At 41.9% G+C, this 17,158-nt stretch overlaps 1 protein-coding gene across 3 annotated transcripts in view; it reads right to left on the reverse strand.

Moving 5' to 3' along the window:
- Positions 1-16,798, reverse strand: part of plekhh1 (pleckstrin homology domain containing, family H (with MyTH4 domain) member 1) — a 36,030-nt gene extending 19,232 nt beyond the window's left edge. The window contains exons 1-7 of one of the 3 annotated variants that reach the window (XM_074660227.1): positions 16,578-16,798; positions 10,739-10,928; positions 3,000-3,062; positions 1,639-1,788; positions 1,455-1,538; positions 1,033-1,114; positions 154-336 (exon numbers count right to left, since the gene is read on the reverse strand). In XM_074660227.1, coding sequence (XP_074516328.1) covers positions 154-336; positions 1,033-1,114; positions 1,455-1,538; positions 1,639-1,788; positions 3,000-3,062; positions 10,739-10,888 — 712 coding nt within the window. In that variant the 5' untranslated portion in view covers positions 10,889-10,928; positions 16,578-16,798. Of the gene's footprint in view, positions 1-153; positions 337-1,032; positions 1,115-1,454; positions 1,539-1,638; positions 1,789-2,248; positions 2,312-2,999; positions 3,063-10,738; positions 11,037-16,577 lie in introns of those variants that run through there. The other 2 variants (XM_074660228.1, XM_074660229.1) reach the window with 2 other exon arrangements.
- Positions 16,799-17,158: the final 360 nt, after the last annotated feature.

A 17,158-nucleotide genomic window follows, 5' to 3' on the forward strand; every position in this document is an offset into this window, starting at 1 on the left:
ATTGAATATATTAAAATAACTTTTGCCGACAGGATGTTGGTGTGGCTACCGATCAGTCATGTGATCAGCCAGACTTGACTTAAAGAACACGCTCATTGCTTCTAAAGCTTCCTTCTAACCATCCCAAGATAATATAAATTAAGTGCAGCACACCTGTCGGCGAGGTCTTGATATTAGAGGCGGCCCCTCTGGGACCGGCTTGCCTCCAGCTGTCGTCTTGGGCAGGTGGTGTGCCGGGGCAGCTGGGAGGAAACAGAGGACTGCTGGGCACCAGGTGGGTATCCATTACAGGGGAGGTGGCAGGAGATCCACAGGAAGCTGGTTTCTCAAAGAGGGCTGGAGGAGAAACACAAAACCAGTAACTCTTTAAGTCTACTTCCCACTGGAGCTCTGGGAATATGTTGTAACAGAAACATGAATTCTCTACTTGTCTACGTGACCTTTTACTGTACTTATACTAACAAAATACTGACATCTACAATATTATAAGCAAGAAATATTAAGAAGTGCAATGCAAAAACATACGGTGCACAAATCAATGTAAATCAAATAATTAAATTTACTTTATGACTTCTAATCTGATGCTGAACTACTGGCTGACGTTACATCACACATTTTAATGTATTGAACTTTAAAACTTTAAGACCCATTTTTGTCTTTTTTAGGGAGGTACAGGGGATCTTTAGGGGGGAAATAGCATGTCAACAGTATATGTCACATAGAAGTGGTGTACATCATCTGAAAGCTGGGAACCTGAAGATAAATTTGAGATGCACCTCAGCACTGTGTGTCAAGGTGTTCTAGTCATCCCAATGAAAAAAAAACTGAACCTGCCATAGCCTCTGAAAAAAGTCAAATTGGCCGAGAACGCCGATGCCCTCAAGGAGCGGAAGTGTAGTGCAGTATCTGAATTTTGTAGGTACTGTGTGGCAATGATTTTTGGGGACAAAATAATCAACCTAAAAAGACATAAAATGAAGGCATTACAACCTCGAAACCTTTCTATTCTTCATTGCCTCTGTTGGTATTCACCTTGTAGTTTGTCCTGCAGCAACATTATCTGTTCCGTCTGCTTCAAGTTGGCAATTTTCAGCTGCTGGTTCTCTTGCTCCATCTGCAACAAAGCACATATATCAATATCTTAAATGGCAACTTTTAGTAGCCAGATACTGTACAACTGTTTTGGCAAAAACAATTCAATAATGCAGTTTTGGAATACCTGATTTTAAAGCTGATATTGTGATTTTCAAGTAAGTGATATGCCTCTTAAATCTGCCTAATTACAGAAATACATTCAGGTCATCATTTATAAATAAGCATGTTTAAATTCTCTGACTGTGTATAAACAGCTGTAGATAATAGACGTTTAATCAGAAGCATCTCTCAGCAGGGTGAGGGTTTTCCCAGAGGCTCTTACTTGAGTCAGGGGCGTTTCTCTACATGTGTGAGCTTACCTCTTTAAGCTTAAAGGTGACCCAGTCTTTAATCTTGGCAGCCTTCTCCTCAATGATTTTCGCCTCCTGGGCTCTGACTAAGATCTGGAGTCAGAGAAAACAGAGTTTTGTGGATTATTTCAACCTACATTTTATGAACATAAATGGACATTTCTGCTCTTTATCCGATGCTCTCCGTCCATACCTGTTTTTCCAGCTGCACCTCTAATCTCTTTATCACAGCATCTTTCTCTTGAACCTGATTGGTCAGGTCTTGATACTTTCTGTACAACGAGCTCTCCGATTCGCTGGTTTGTATGTTCGCGGACTTCAGCTTTTCTTCCATGACATGGATCTGAAAATGCATAATTAAAAAAGTGAAAAAGAAAGCTCTAATTTGCATGGTTTGAGCAGAGACACCAGACAAAGACGAGAAGAAAACACTGAGGATGGAAAAGCGTTCTAAGCCCTCAGGTATTTCTTGTTTTTAAAGAGGGGGCTCCATAAAATTACCACCTACAGAAAACACCTGGAACAGCCAGTAATGACAGCAAATAGGAGATTAAACACAACAGCAAGAGAGACAGTGTACATGTGATCTGTACTGGAGGAGGTTTCTGTTTAGTCCCATCAATGGACTCTGACTTAGTGGTTAAGAGTCCAACGAAAAAACACTAAATACAACTAACAGTGTGACTTTATGGATCCAAAACTTAGGATTTCTTCTTAAATCACTCAATGTTGAGCAAGAATTCATTCTTAATCTTGAAAACTGTAGTTTTACTAAAAATAAACATAATTCAAGGAGCACTTACTAGCTTTTTCCAGAGCGTTCAACCACAGATCACAACCTTTCTTAGCGAAGTTTCTGCTCAAATACAAACTGAGCAAAGTCTAATCTCTGAGGAAGACTGCTAGTAAGCTAGTAAGTGGACTTTGATTTTATTTCTTTGTCAAATCATTCAATTTGTTGAAATAATGTGATTCATCTTAAATATAAATTCACTTGTTGAGGAAAAAAACATGACTGTGGCCTTGGATTGTGTTTAATTGTTAATTTAACTCAACTTTCATGGCACGTTTTCTACTTTTAAAATGATAATTCTGGGTTATTACAACTTGGGTCTTATTTATGTAGTTTTGGCTATAATTTCTGTCAGTTATGATAACACTGTATTTGTAATTACCAAAGAGTGTGATAACATAGTCCAACAGGGCAAAAAAACACAAGCTGTCAGATGTTTACACAGGTTGTAAACAAGCCAACAGTTCAGCCAAATTAGCACAATGGCAAGTATGGTAGATTTGACTTTGCATTACATTAATTTACCAAATACTTTTGTCCATATGGACTTACGAAAAGTGCATTCAAACTTAAAAGGAACAACAAAAACAGCTAAAAGCATGTTCAGAGAGTTTTGGTGCAAGTGCTTGGGTGTTTGTTTAAAACCTGTGTCATCACATGACTGCTTGTGTTTCTTGCCCAGTTGGACTTCTTTTCGGTGATGTTGTGGTATTTTTTCTTTTAATATTTTACAAGCTGTTTGGTGAGAAGTGCCTCTCTACCTGTTTCTCAGCACTCTCAGCCCGCTGGTCAGCCTCCATCACCCTCTGCTCCAGCTCCAGCATCTGGAATAGACACACCAAACATCAGCCAAACTTCAAGAGTCACACAAAACACCTATAACTCAGAACGACAAGTCCTGGCTAGACACATCCAATAACCCGCCACAAAAGGCCCAATTAGACAGATAGACCACCAAGCCAGGAGTCTACACACACACACCTACACATGCATGCAGACACATTTAATCCTCGTTGCTATAGGGAAGACTTTTAAAAGATTAATGTATTGGGAAGCTTTAACAAGGAACGCTTTCCTAGTTACGGAAATCTTGCTGTGTGGTTGAGAAAGAAAAATGAAAATATAAATTCAGCAGGAAGGAAACAGGGTGAAGCATCAGCCAAGACACAGGGAGAAGAAGCAGCACAAGGAGGATAAACATCTGTAAAAATCAAATAGTTGACTGTTAAACAAGGAGCGGTGCTTTAAGCAGAAGGGCAGAGACAGCAGAGAGGCCCTGAGAGGAGGCTGAACATCTTTCTGTGTGATAAAAGAATGCTACTGTGTGTGTGTGTGTGTGTGTGTGTGTGTGTGTGTGTGTGTATATGTGTGCACAAGCTTGCGTCACCTTTTGTGCAAGCATGCATACTCATGCTTTCAAAGGCAAACACTGTCCATCCTGCAAGTATGCACACATCTGCAAGTACCCTCTCTCTCAGCAACCCACACACTAGTGCATGCACAAAATACCCCTTAATGCTTGCACACAGTTCAACAGAGGACCTCTCCTTTGAGTTCAGTGACCCAGGTGCAAGGAGAACAAACATACTAATGGATTCAGAGATGCATTTGAATTCCTCCCGTCATCTTTGTTTCCCTTCCCTTTGTCTCTTTTCTTTTCTTGTCTTTCTTTCTCCCTCCTCGTCACCTCCATAAAAGGCCCCCTTGATTCCCAGAATCCACCTCTCTCACAAACGTTTGAACGCTTCCTCGCAGCCAGATTAACACTCACAACTCACGAAAGCCAGAGCGCATGTTGATGGTTAGTGGTTGGATGACTCCTCACCTCAAGGTCAAAAGCCTTCATCGTGAGTCAAAGGCTTTACCGAGCTTGAGCCCAAGAGCAAACTGCACTTTGTCCTCCATTCAAAAAACAATAAATACGAGAGGCAAGAGAGTACTTTAGGTGAATATCAAGTAAGTAAGAAGTCACAATGTAGAACAGATGTGAGAGAAGAAGCCATCAGGCAGCCTAAAGAGCTGCCACATCCAGTTTGAGGGCGAGTTAGAGGTCAGAAGGTGGAGGCGGTTGGACGCTGACCTTACTGAGTTCAAAAGGACAAATGGTGGTGACATCAGGAAGCTCCTGTTGAGCTACTTCATAATATTTTCACGTTCTCTCTGGTGACTGCAGAAGCACAACTGGTTGGGAATCACTGTTACAGATCATCTCTGCCTTGACCTCCTACTCAGTCTGAGCGACCTGATGGTAACAGACTGACTTCTATAACCTTAAGGCCATCAGATATGGATCCAGACTGTGTAAGCTAGAGCTGTCAGTTTATCTCTCTGTCTGTCTCCGTCTGATTAGTTACTGCAGAGTCCAACTGTTGAGGCCTGAGTCGCTGAGCAGGCGTGAGACAACTATGTCTGCAATCCAGCATCTGTCAGACCACAGAGCAACACACTATAGCTGCTGCTGAGGAGGCTGAAAACGGACAAGCTGGGAGTCGTGTTTCCTAAGGGTTTGGATTAGCGGTTTGAGCTGCATATATAGCCAGACTTCAAGAATAAGCTTCATGGTATTCTGTATTTTTCTTACTGTCAACAAATCCCAGTAAGAAACAATATAACAATAAATGATCTTAACATGTTCCTGCTAGGCCTGTCACAATAATTACTATTGGTTTATCATACAATATATGGACCTGACCTCAATAACTTTTACTTTATTGACTTATCGTAGATATATGGACATGACCTCGATCATTTTTGCTGACATCAAAATTGCCCGCTGTGCTTACATGCATGTTTTTTTTTTCACATAAGAATGTCTAAATAATTTTAGCCAACATGATGCCAGAATAAACAGCAGGGTTATCCCTACCATTATAAGACTTGGACATCTTTAAGAATTAAAAGTTCATTGCTCTTTGAAAGCTTGTACTTGTATCATTATGCTATTATATTATGATTATATATCAGTGGCATAAAATGGTCTTAAAATTACATTATCAAAATTATTTCTGGGACAAAAATCTGTTTGAACATGGGTACTATAGTTTATGAGAAGTTAATTCAACATACATGTCCTCCAGCTGCCGTAAATAATCAATAGAGCACCAAATCCACGACTAAAAATAGTCCCCAAAAAATGCACTATTTACTCGTTTATTTAACTTTGCTAAAAAGCTGTTCAGGGAATTATTTAGCCCTTTTTAAAAATGAAAGCATATATTTGTGACCCATTTTTGAAGATTTGAATCATCAGAAGGAACAAATGGGCTTGGGGCTGAGAGTCAAAGATTTATGACAATAACAAATATATAGAATATCAACAGCCTCATCCTTTACTTTTTCTTTCTGCGTAGAGTTTATCAGAATAATCTTGTAGGGAAGCAGATCGTCAGCCTCCTCCTGTCTCAGCATGGATTCCAGAGGGACTGATAATATCCAGGGAGGAGGAGATAACCAGATCATCTGCTTCAGACATCAGATCATCTGCTTCCCAGACAGCTAACAGATCTGTCACAGCTAAATAACTGTTAACTGTCACTGACAGAAACTAACTGCCAGAGATCTGAGATATGATCTTATAGATGGGATTTTCCCGGTGGCTCGATTGTTTAAATCCATCAGCATTTTTCTCACTTTCACCCCTTATTTCTTTACACCGTTCAAGTGATCAGGATTGGACAATGTGATGGTAACAACACTGGTCACAAAGGACATTCATTTAAACAGTAGAGAAGGTAGTGAAACATCAGATCACTGAGTGCTCCACCTGCCTTTCAACTTTAATCATTAACCCTTGTGCACAGCTGATGCTTAGTAATGACTCCAGCTCAATCATTAAATGTTAAAACCCCCGTACAAGAGAGGGGAAGGATGGACAGATAAGGCCAAAGAGAAATAAGGTACTGGTAGAGAAAGAGTAAAATAAAGGCATCGAGCGTGAATACTATGTGGGACATCAGCACTTAAATTAAGGGCGTAACAAAACATCGATACACGAGTATCGCAATATCATGTTGTGCAATATCGATTATCCAAAACACTATATTGATTTTTGATTAACCTCTTAAAAATCCTAAGTACTGGCATCATATGAAACTAGAAAACCTAAGGAATCCGTTGGTACCAACCGTGTCATACTAGCTTGTCGTGAAAGAGGCAAAATACGCTAAAAAACGCTCCAAAGTTACACTAAAATTTGGTGAGGAAAAACTGTCATGGCCATTTTCAAAGGGGTCCCTTGACCTCTGACCTCAAGATATGTGAATGAAAATGGGTTCTATGGGTACCCACGAGTCTCCCCTTTACAGACATGCCCACTTTATGATAATCACATGCAGTTTAGGGCAAAAACCATGCAGTTTTTTGCATGTCGTATAAATGTGTTATTTTTGCCTATTCTAAAATGATGTATTTCCGGTGTGTTCTTTATACTAGGACAGTTTTCCTAAAACTAAAAAAAAAAAAAAATCCCATTATATTGCATCATTACCCCTGTTTCATGATACGTATCGTATCGCCAGATTCTTACCAATACACAGCCCTAACTTAAATACTGTACTCCAACAAGTAACTTATGATGCTCTGAGTGATTATCTACTAAATCCACTGTGATCATTAAATAGATATGGAGGTAAATAAGAGGGAATCCTAATCAGTGAGAAGCTGATCCAGCGATCATACAAAAAAGAGTAAAACACAAGACAAAAGCATAACTTTTCCCTCACAGGGTTAAACAAATAAGACCAACCGTAACACGAAAAACAGACGAAGGCAAAAGAAGCTGATCCAAACAAATCCTCTCATGAAAATAAATGTTTATACGCACACACGTGTGAACCTGGTGACCTCTCTGCAGACTGATACCAGTCTGAGTCAAACAACAGCGTTTTACTCCTCGAGCCACGTGAGGATTATGGAGGAGTTTAGTCTAATTTGTCCAGTATTAGATTATCCACGTAATGAAAGGAAACCTTGACGTGTGAATACCATCCAATTATATTACCTCTGAATAAGGTATTTCTATATTGTGGGAGGGAAACCAAACTTTCTGGATATATTTCCTCTATGCTTTCTGACATCGAGCCTCTTCTCTTGTAGATCTGACGAGGCTTGATTCGTTATTTATTGGATTCTGGGTGTTCCGCTTTGTAGATGAAATGTCTTGTACTGGTCCCGGTTCTTCCTGTATGGAGACGTTTCTGTTTTCATGGCCCACCAGCTGACAGCTGTCGATTGCACTTCTCCTAATCCACTGTAAAAACTCGTCCTGTTAAACTCCTCACAAGGCAAATGGGGCATCTCCTTTTCTCTCAGGCGGCCTCTGGGGGGATAAACGCCATGTCACAGGCAACCACGTCAACGTTTTCTCTTTTTTTTTCATGTTTTTCCATACTAAAGTGGGTCAATGCGTAAAACACTCCTAACTTGGCAAAAGAAGAGATGAAGAGCGTGAAGCAGACTTTCCAAACAGTAATAACATGACGGCATGGTAGTCACTCAGCACCCCTCCTCCTCTTCCTCCCCCTAAAAAACTCAGAAAAACACACTCAGCAGCACGGGCCTCCACTTAAACCCCGCTCAGCGCCGTGTGTGTGTTTGTGTGTGAGTCAGAGTGTGTATGCATGTATGTTTATGAGAGAGATTAATTAGCCTTTTTTCTTGGCAACATGCTCAAAAAACATTTAACAATAAATACTGTTTATGCTGAGTATTAGCTGGGTAGTAATCAGTCCGTTTTCAGAAAGCTTGAACTCTTTTCTATTCTTGGCATCGTGGCTGAAACATGTAAATATGTACAAACAGTAATACCACTTCTTAATAAGGCAAGTTACAATTATGGATTTATTAGTGGTTAATGGATAAGACAGACATTAGTCTATATTTGAGTTATAAATCCCATGAAAAGACCAAAACCAACAATGCATTAACAATCAATCCACCTCTCAGTACATGTTGACTTCCATACTCTCATACTCATACTGTGTCGTTAGCACTCAGAAGCCCGTTTTCTCCTCCTGAAGACGTAAATCTTTAAAAGCAGTTCACAAATATATACTTTAATTTTAAAAAAGCAAACTGTGTAAGCTGGGCACTTTAGTCTTCACTAAATATTACTCAAACACAGTGTTGGGCAGTAACACGTTACTGTGATATTAATACTTTCCCCAGTAACGAGTAGTTTAAGGGATTACAATTTCCAAAACAGTAATTATATTACAGTTATTAATCCGAGTAACGCTGTATTACTGCGTTATCAGAAGAACGCAATTTGTTTTTTGTGTCAGGTAGGCTTATGTTCCGATGACGTAAACTTTCGGCAGGTCAGCATGCATCTTCACATTGTCGAGTTGAACTTTAACTTTCAGGCAAATATCGCCTCGGTAAGCGATTGTTAGTTAATCTTTTTATGGGATTGCTGGCAATAAGAAAAATATACTTTATCATGAGACGTATCCTTTAATAAATCATTTTGTAATGTTTTATTTATTAATGTTTATTAATGACTTTCTCACAGTTATTAATGGTGGTAATGGTGTGTGTGTGTGTGTGTGTGTGTGTGTGTGTGTGTGTGTGTGTGTGTGTGTGTGTTGTGTAGGATCTAACAGACGAGCTGGAGGTCTGACAGAACCTGACAGAGGACACAGCAGGGAGTCATCCTGCTCTTATCAGACACATGGGTTATGTTTGGACTGTAAACATCCTGCTGACTGACTGAATGAACCACTCTGGCACTCCACAATTAGAGATGATACAGAGAGCGAACCACTGTGACACTCGGAACAAAAGCAGCTCCGAGCTATTTGAGTCTAGAAAGAACGGCCACTTCTCAGAAAACCGACTAAAAACTGTAGAAAAGTGAAGCCAGGAGAACAACTTCTCTGCTACTACACTCACTCCTCCTCTAGCTAATACAAACACTTCCACTCTTTTACCAACAACTCTTCAGAACAGAGCTCACTCTCCTGATGACAGCTGATTACTTTGCAAAGTGTCTGGTAGTCGGGCTTTACAACAGCCACAACTTTACAAGCATTTGGCCGGCGGCTGGCGGTTATTTCCCCCCAAACTTAATGGGAAGCACCAGAAGTGATGAGTTAAATGTTAAATATTCATCTTGGCTCAAGCTGTAGCCAACCTCTGATGACACAGAATGAGTAGAGTGAATGTTTACCAAATAAGATGAGTAATCCCATCTGTCTTTACGCACACACATAAACACACAGTCATCCGCACCTGTATTTCTAACTGATTCACATGCTTTAATGGTCTCCTTGTGCGTAAAACAGTTAAAAGCACTGCCAGAAGAAGAAGGCGATGATGAGGCAGTGATGTCTGCACAGCGTTGGGTCAGAATATCTTGTGGCATGGATTATTTGGCAGATGAGAGTGGAAAGACTAACTTCCACGGTTATACGGCAGTTTAAACGGCCACAGAGTCAGTTCATTTTATGTTATTTATGCCAAATCAGAGTCAGGTACGATCATTAACTCCAACATGTGACACATGCTGTATAAACATGCTGTTTAAGATGAACAAAACAGGCAAAATCTTGCTCAAAATCCACTCTTATCTTTCTGTTACACCATTCATTTAAGTGTTTCATGATAAACCTGCCAGGTGTAATGGTTGTCTGTTACCATGGTAACAAAGAGAAAGCTTTAAATGTACAGGTCAACTCTCAGCTTCAGTCTCAAGCTCTTGGTAGTGAGTCGAAGGAGGAGATCGCAAAACTACATTTCCCATCTGTCTCGGGAATGTCGTGTTCCCCCAGGAGGAGGTGGAGGTAGTTTCTGGGATGCTCTTCTTAAACTCAGATTTTAACTTTTTGAGGTAAGTTATTACTATAATTTATTTACTTACTTGGAACCCCATTAGCTGCAACCAAGGTAGCATTCTGGGGTCCACATAAGTAAACATTACATTATAATGTAAAACATATATGAGTTTGAGTCTGGCTGAGGACCTTTGCTCGATCTCTACTCTCTACTAAAGTTTTCTAATAAAGGTAAGAAATGCTCCAAAAAAATGATATTAGATTGACTAATTGACTAATGAGATTAATCAATTAGTTGTTTGATCTATAAAATGTCGATCAGTGTTTCTTAAAGCCCAAGATGACGTCCTCAAATATCTCGTTTTGTCCACAACTCAAAGATATTCACTTTACTGTCATAGAGGAGAAAAGAAACCAGAAAATATTCACATTTAAGAAGCTGGAATCTTAAATTTCTTAAAAAAAGTCACTCAAACCAATTGATCGATTATCAAAATAGTTGGCGATTAATTTAATAGTTGACAACTAATCGATTAATCTTTGCAACTCTAACCTTTTTTACTCTCCATCCTAAGCAGGTCATACTGTATATTAGCGATTTAATGTTAATAAACATTTACATTATGCTCAGTTTGAACTCATGAAGAGTGTGAGAGTGCAACTGACTGCAGAAGTGTATAGCTTCTTCTTGCTCCAGTAAGCATGCATGAGGATTTTTTCTCTCTTACTTTCTCTGCCAGCAGCTCTCGGATTTTCCCCGCCTGGAGCCGGAACCTCAGCAGCTGCATCTCCAAAGCGATGCAGCGTTTCTGCCAATCCACGCTGGCCACTCTGACAGCTCCCGACCCGCCGCCGCCGCTCTCCAGCACGTCGGCCATGGCGAGGAATCAGAGCTCTGCCTTTGGACTCAGACTGCAACTGAAAGACAGAAAAACACACGCCTACTCATATAGGGTTCGTCTGACTTGAGTTTGCTCCCAAACTGCTGTGAAACTTTGTCATGTTTAACTTGAATCTCTTTCTGTTCACGATAAGGCAGCAAATGACATATCAGCCCACAGAGGATACGCATATATATCCTCAAGTAGTAAAGCTCCTGTTTTCATTTACAGCACAAGAGGAGAGCGAAGTGATTCAACCTCTATAAATGCTCTTTGCCTGACCGCACTTCCCATGATTCACTGAGGAAATGTGAGTAAAGCAACGATGAGTCCGCAATGGCACAAGTTAAATGAAAGCTTCCTCTCACTTTCTGTGTAACCACAAAGAAAAATACATACATTCACATGTTCTGCACACAGAAACAAACAGCTTAGAGAGAATCTGTCTTTCCTTTCCGTCTGCAGCAGTCTCTCCACATGCCCACACACACTGAACAAAACCTCAGCAGGGAGGCTCTGTGTCAGTGGGGGAGTTGGGTTCATGCGGCTCCCAGGCCTGCCAGCTACAAAGCAGGTCAGCGCTCTGCTTTTTAGCCAAATTACCTACTAACCCAATCCCCTGGTCTCTCCCCCGCACACACACAACTCCCTCGCCTTGCAATCCCTTCTTAATTACAAGGAAGAGTGAAACGGGATCCTGCGCAGCACAATAGTGTCTTTCTGCATGACAGTCCCATCACAGCTAGAGAGAGGGGGGGGCCGTCAGCTCGCCTCGGCAAAGAAAGGAGGAAAGAATGTGTGAGAATGAATGGGCCGAGGGCTGAATGTGGGAAACCGGGGCGCTGAGGTTATTTTTTACCTGAGGAGGATTGACCAGTGGCTATTTTACTCTGGGCGGACACTCATTCACAAAGGTTAAGGCCCCACTGTGTGAACTCAATAAAAGTCTGATTATCTGCTGATAAAAGTAGCCATAACAATCAGCTTTGGGGTTTAAACTCACAAGAGCGCAGTGATGATGTGGGATCTTGAGTGACATTTTGCATTTCATTCAGTAAAAAATTAGGTCTGTCAAAGTTAACACAAGTTTGTTTTAACGCCACTGGATTCTTTAACGCATTAACACAACTTGTGACTTTTAAGGCTGTATCGGGCTGCAAGTTTTTTTTTTTTTTGTTTTTTTTAAAGTTATTTTTTTGGGGGCATTTTCCATTTTTATTGACAGGACAGTGGATAGAGTCTTGAAAGGGGGGAGAGAGAGAGTGGATGCGGAAAGGGCCACAGGCCGGATTCGAACCCGGGCCACCGCGGTCAGGACCAAGTCTTAATACATGGACGCCCGCTCTACCAACTGAGCTAACCCAGGCGCCCGGGCTGCAAGTTTTAAAGTTAAAGTTTAAGATACTGGTATCATATCAAACTAGAAAAAACCTAATGAATCCATTGGTACCAACCATGTCATACTAGCTTCATGTGAAGGAGGCTAAATAACGCTCCAAAGTTACGCTAAACTTTGGCGAGGAAAAACTTTCATGGCCATTTTCAATGGGGTCCCTTGACCTCTGACCTTAAGATATGTGAATGAAAATGGGTTCTATGGGTACCCACGAGTCTCCCCTTTACAGACATGCCCACTTTATGATAATCACATGCAGTTTGGGCAAGTCATAGTCAAGTCAGCACACTGACACACTGACAGCTGTTGTTGCCTTTTGGGTTCGTTTGCCATGTTATGATTTGAGCATATTTCTATGCTAAATGCAGTACCTGTGAGGGTTTCTGGACAATATTTGTCATTGTTTTGTGTTGTTAATTGATTTCCAGTCATACATATGTAAATTATTTTGTATAAAGCAAGCATATTTGCCCGCTCCCATGTTGATAAGAATATTAAATACTTGACAAATCTCCCTTTAACATACATTTTGAACAGATAAAAAATGTGCGATTAATCGCGATTAAATATTTTAATCGATTGACAGCCCTAGTAAAACTGAAACCAAATAAAGTTAAATTGAAAGTAAGTTTAAAAGAAGTTAAAAAGTTACCAAGTATTCACAGAGAAAGACAGACAGAGTCAAAGCACAGCCAGACACCGTCAGCAGAACAGCAGACGTTCAAAGTCCAACAACTATAACTGCACCATGGCACTCCCTACAATTAGCATGCTCATAAATACAGGCTTAGCAAACAAATTACAGAAGTCGTGCATATGGAGGTTTCGCCAGCCGACCGCTGTACCCAGGCTGGACAGTCAAGGTTCATCTACCGCTCTGTCTCCGGGGCAGACCGGAGGGTCAAGTAAAGGAGGACGCCGGCGTGGAGAAGAGGGGAAATCAGGCCGCTTGAACGAGCCCTGCTGGGTCACACTAGGGCAAACCAGGACAGACGAGTCCAGGCCCTCCTCCGGGAGCTAAAACAGCTGGGTGTAAACAAGCCATTTGATGGTTAAACACTCTCAACGCTGCCATGCTAATTCCCCTCGGAACAACTCCTTTAGTACGCCCTGCTTGTTGGACCTAAGGGGGTTGTTTCAGTTCATGCCAAGCGGTGCCAACTGAAATATCAACAAGTGTAAACGTTCTACTGAGCAGGCTGAGGAAGGAAGGCAACCAGAGGTTACAAAAGGCTCCTCTCTGCATCAGTGTGCATTAGGATAACATCAACCCCACATCACCAGTCTGTCAGGAATGAGGTCATTTTCACTGTGTGTGTGGGAGTAGCTTTTGTTACAGCTGGCATTTAAACTGGAGTCATTTTCTCCTTTTGCATGAGCGTAACCCTGCATTATGGGATGGTTTATAGAAACGCAGGAGACAGTTTTCCACTGAGTCTACTGTTATGTACAATCCAGTGTGTAACTCTGGGTCTGAAAAGTGAAGCCAATGCTGAAGTGCCTTAAACTTAAATTCTTTCTAATAGCCAGCAGGGGGGCGACTCCTCTGGTTGCAAAAAGAAGTCTGATTGTATAGAAGTATACGAGAAAATGACCCTACTTCTCACTTGATTTATTACCTTAATCGCTAGTTTCAAGTCTTCTTCAATACAGCATGATGTTCATTTAGTAAATTATGGTCCCATTTAGAGTCAAATAGACCATAAAGCAGGGTAGGCTTCAAAACTGTAGCCCACAAACCAATGGGTGACGTCACGGTGACGTCACGGTGACTACGTCCACTTGTTATACAGTCTGTGACTGTAGGTGGATTATGTTGCCTTCAGATAGAGCCAAGCTAGCTGTTTCCCCTTGTTTCCAGTCTTTGTGCTAATCAAAACGGCAGTCCACAAACCAATGGGTGATGTCACGTTGACTACATCAACTTCTATGATACAATCTGATGAATACTATTCTCTTCTGCAGTATCTCCTCTCTCTGACATATTATGCCAATGCTGGAAATATTCAGGTGCAACGGGGGGGAAAAAAGCAGAGACAACAAAAGCAAGCTTTCCAGGATCTGCATGGTCGATCCATATTTGGGCCACCCAGAGTGTTTGGTGCATGGTGTGAGCCGGAGCCCAGAATGGTGAGTCCTCTCCTGGCTGCAGACAAGACGTGAAGGCCCTGGGAGCTTCCCTACTTCCATATAGCTGCGAGAACTCGCACGCAGCCGCGGCCAGAGCAAACACCGGGGAGGACGACTGAATGGAAACGCCACCGCAACGGTCCCAGCAGGCTCGTTTCTAACGGCTGCCATCGCCGACAACTGCTTTCCATTGACTTACACTGACAGTTATACTGCATTATTCCTCAGACGGAGTGAGATTTGATATCCAGCGAGGAGAGTTTTTATTCAAAAATGTGGAAGCTATCAGAGATTGTTATAAAATTGTTTGGACGGGATGGTGAGCGTCTGTCTGGCTGTTGCAAAAAGCAGATTGTTGGACTGCACCTTTACTCAGAGGATGCAAGGAGCACAAGTCTCAAGTCAGTCCTTCCACTGACTACAACCTCCTTAATCACCACATATTCAAACACACACTCCCCGGGCCAGTCGTAACTCTTCTTCGGTGCTTGCTTACCAGAGCTCAGACAGACACAGATGGAGATACACACTGAAACAGATTGGAAACAGACACGTGTGCACACACAGACACACACACTGCTGAGCATGCAGCTGCGGTGATGTAAGTGATTAGGTGGTTCAGTGATATCATCCCCACCAGACATTTCAAATCCCCGATGTTGTTGTCTCTGCCGAAATCCAACTTGGCTCCCCCACCACCACCCCGTCAAATAATAATAAAAAAGACTCCCAATCAAACAGCACAGGAGCATGTGTGTAAATCTGGGTCAGTCGCTGCAGATCCGTGTCAGCGTGGCAGATCTCCGTGTGTACGAAAGCAGACAAAGATAAATTATCTGAGAGCGCGAGGAGTCAAGTGTGGGTGTGTTCGCCTTATCTTCTCCTCGGCGGCCCCGTGTGTTTAACAAAGGGGACCTCTGTCGACTCCCATGCGTTCAAGTAGGCCCCACACTTTTGTTTAAATTAACGCCTCACTATTTTGGTACAGCTGGGTTGTTGTAGTCCTATAAATAAAGGGGAAGGGGGGGGGGTCTCCAATGCAGCTACATATTTCTTAACCTTTGACCCTATTCTTAGATGTTATTTGGCACAAAAGGAGTGTTTAAATAACAGTGTTTGTCCTACTTTTTATTGTTATCTTGTAATAATTCACATTCAAAAGGCAATTTAAACTGCACCATAACTCAAATCAGACACTTAAAGCACTACACAAGTCTTCAACTTTAACTTTTTTTAAATCATGAATACACCTATCCCTAAGCCATTTATCATCTTATCTATCTGGTCTTACTCCTCCTGCCTCGCCTCTCCTCCTCCAACACCTCTCTCACTTTCCATCCTCCTGCGCTTCTTCCCTCTCCTCCTGCAGCACCTTTCCCACCCTCCTCCTCTTCCCTCCCTCTTCACTCCACATCCTCTCCTCCTACCTCTTTGCAGCTCTCTCTCTCTCTCTCTTTTTCCCAGCTCAGGTTAATGACAGGCCTCTGCAAACTGACCACACTCATTATCAGTCTCAGCTTTAAACACAGGCTCTGACATTCTTCAGTGCTGAGGTGTAAACATCTACCTCTGCAAGCAGCTCTCCTGTCCTGCACTATAACACACACTTTAAATGTCAGCACTGCAGGGCATGGAGAGAAAGGCTTTGTTTGCATGAGTTATTGTAGGAGACAGCCATAACCATACATTGTGAGACAGAATATATATATCTTCTGTTCCTATTTTAGCTATAGCTGCTGCTGGAGGGGTCAAATTCATTGTATGGAGCAGTATGATTCCTCCAGATGCACACAATGATGAAGAGTGCATGTGTGGCACATAAATACGCACAAGTTTCCTCTAAATCATCATCATGCAATCAATAATTCACATTAATATGGCTTTGTTTTTTTTAGAGCTACTCTGAAGAGCAAGCTGTGTCCAAAAAAAGCCACAAGGAACAGGTGTTAGTAGAATAGTAGCAACCGTAAAAGCGTCGGTCAGCAGAAAAAAAAGCGACTTCACAACCAGACTTCTCTAAATCCTCAGCTGCAGCTGCGAGCTTTTGTCCCAAATAACCTCCTGCGTCTTGGTTTATCCTCTTTGGCATCTGCATGTAAACACAGTGCGCGATATGGAAGAAGCGAGGAGATAAAGCCGAGTCCTTCAAAGCTACTTTACCTTGTGACTTTGTTGACTTTCTGTCGGCTTCCTCCGCTCACGGACACCTTCCCCGGTAATTCGTCGCAGTTCGGCTCATAACTTCTTCTTCTTCACTCCGTCGACTTTGCTCTCATTCCTCATTCATTCCTGTGTTTTCATGTCTTCATGTGTCGACCCTCTGCTGCTGCTGCTGCTGCTGCGTGTCCTTCTCTTCTCTTCTCTCTGTTCTCTGTGGAGCTGCAGACTTCAGACTTCAGTGGGACTTCACTGTGTGAGCTCCATTCAACAGACTCATCCCATATTCCTTTAAAGGGCCCAATGCAGGATCAGGTTTCTCCAGGAGTCAGGCCCCCCTTGTGTGCAGGAGCTGCTCAGGATATTGCATTAAGGCTGGCTCCAACTTTTTTTTGCTTTTAGGATGTAAACACATGCAGTCTTGTGAGGATTTCTTTTGAGCTGAAGGAAAAAAGTCTGTTGCACTATATCCTTAGCCTACATGGAAACATAATCACAATTCATTTTATGTATTTTATACTTGGAGGCTTTACACATCCACTGGTCAATATTTTGCACATTCGTGGCTCTTCCACTGTTAAAAA

The sequence above is a fragment of the Sebastes fasciatus genome, chromosome 15, assembly GCF_043250625.1.
Source record: "Sebastes fasciatus isolate fSebFas1 chromosome 15, fSebFas1.pri, whole genome shotgun sequence".
NCBI classification, from domain to species: Eukaryota; Metazoa; Chordata; class Actinopteri; order Perciformes; family Sebastidae; genus Sebastes; species Sebastes fasciatus.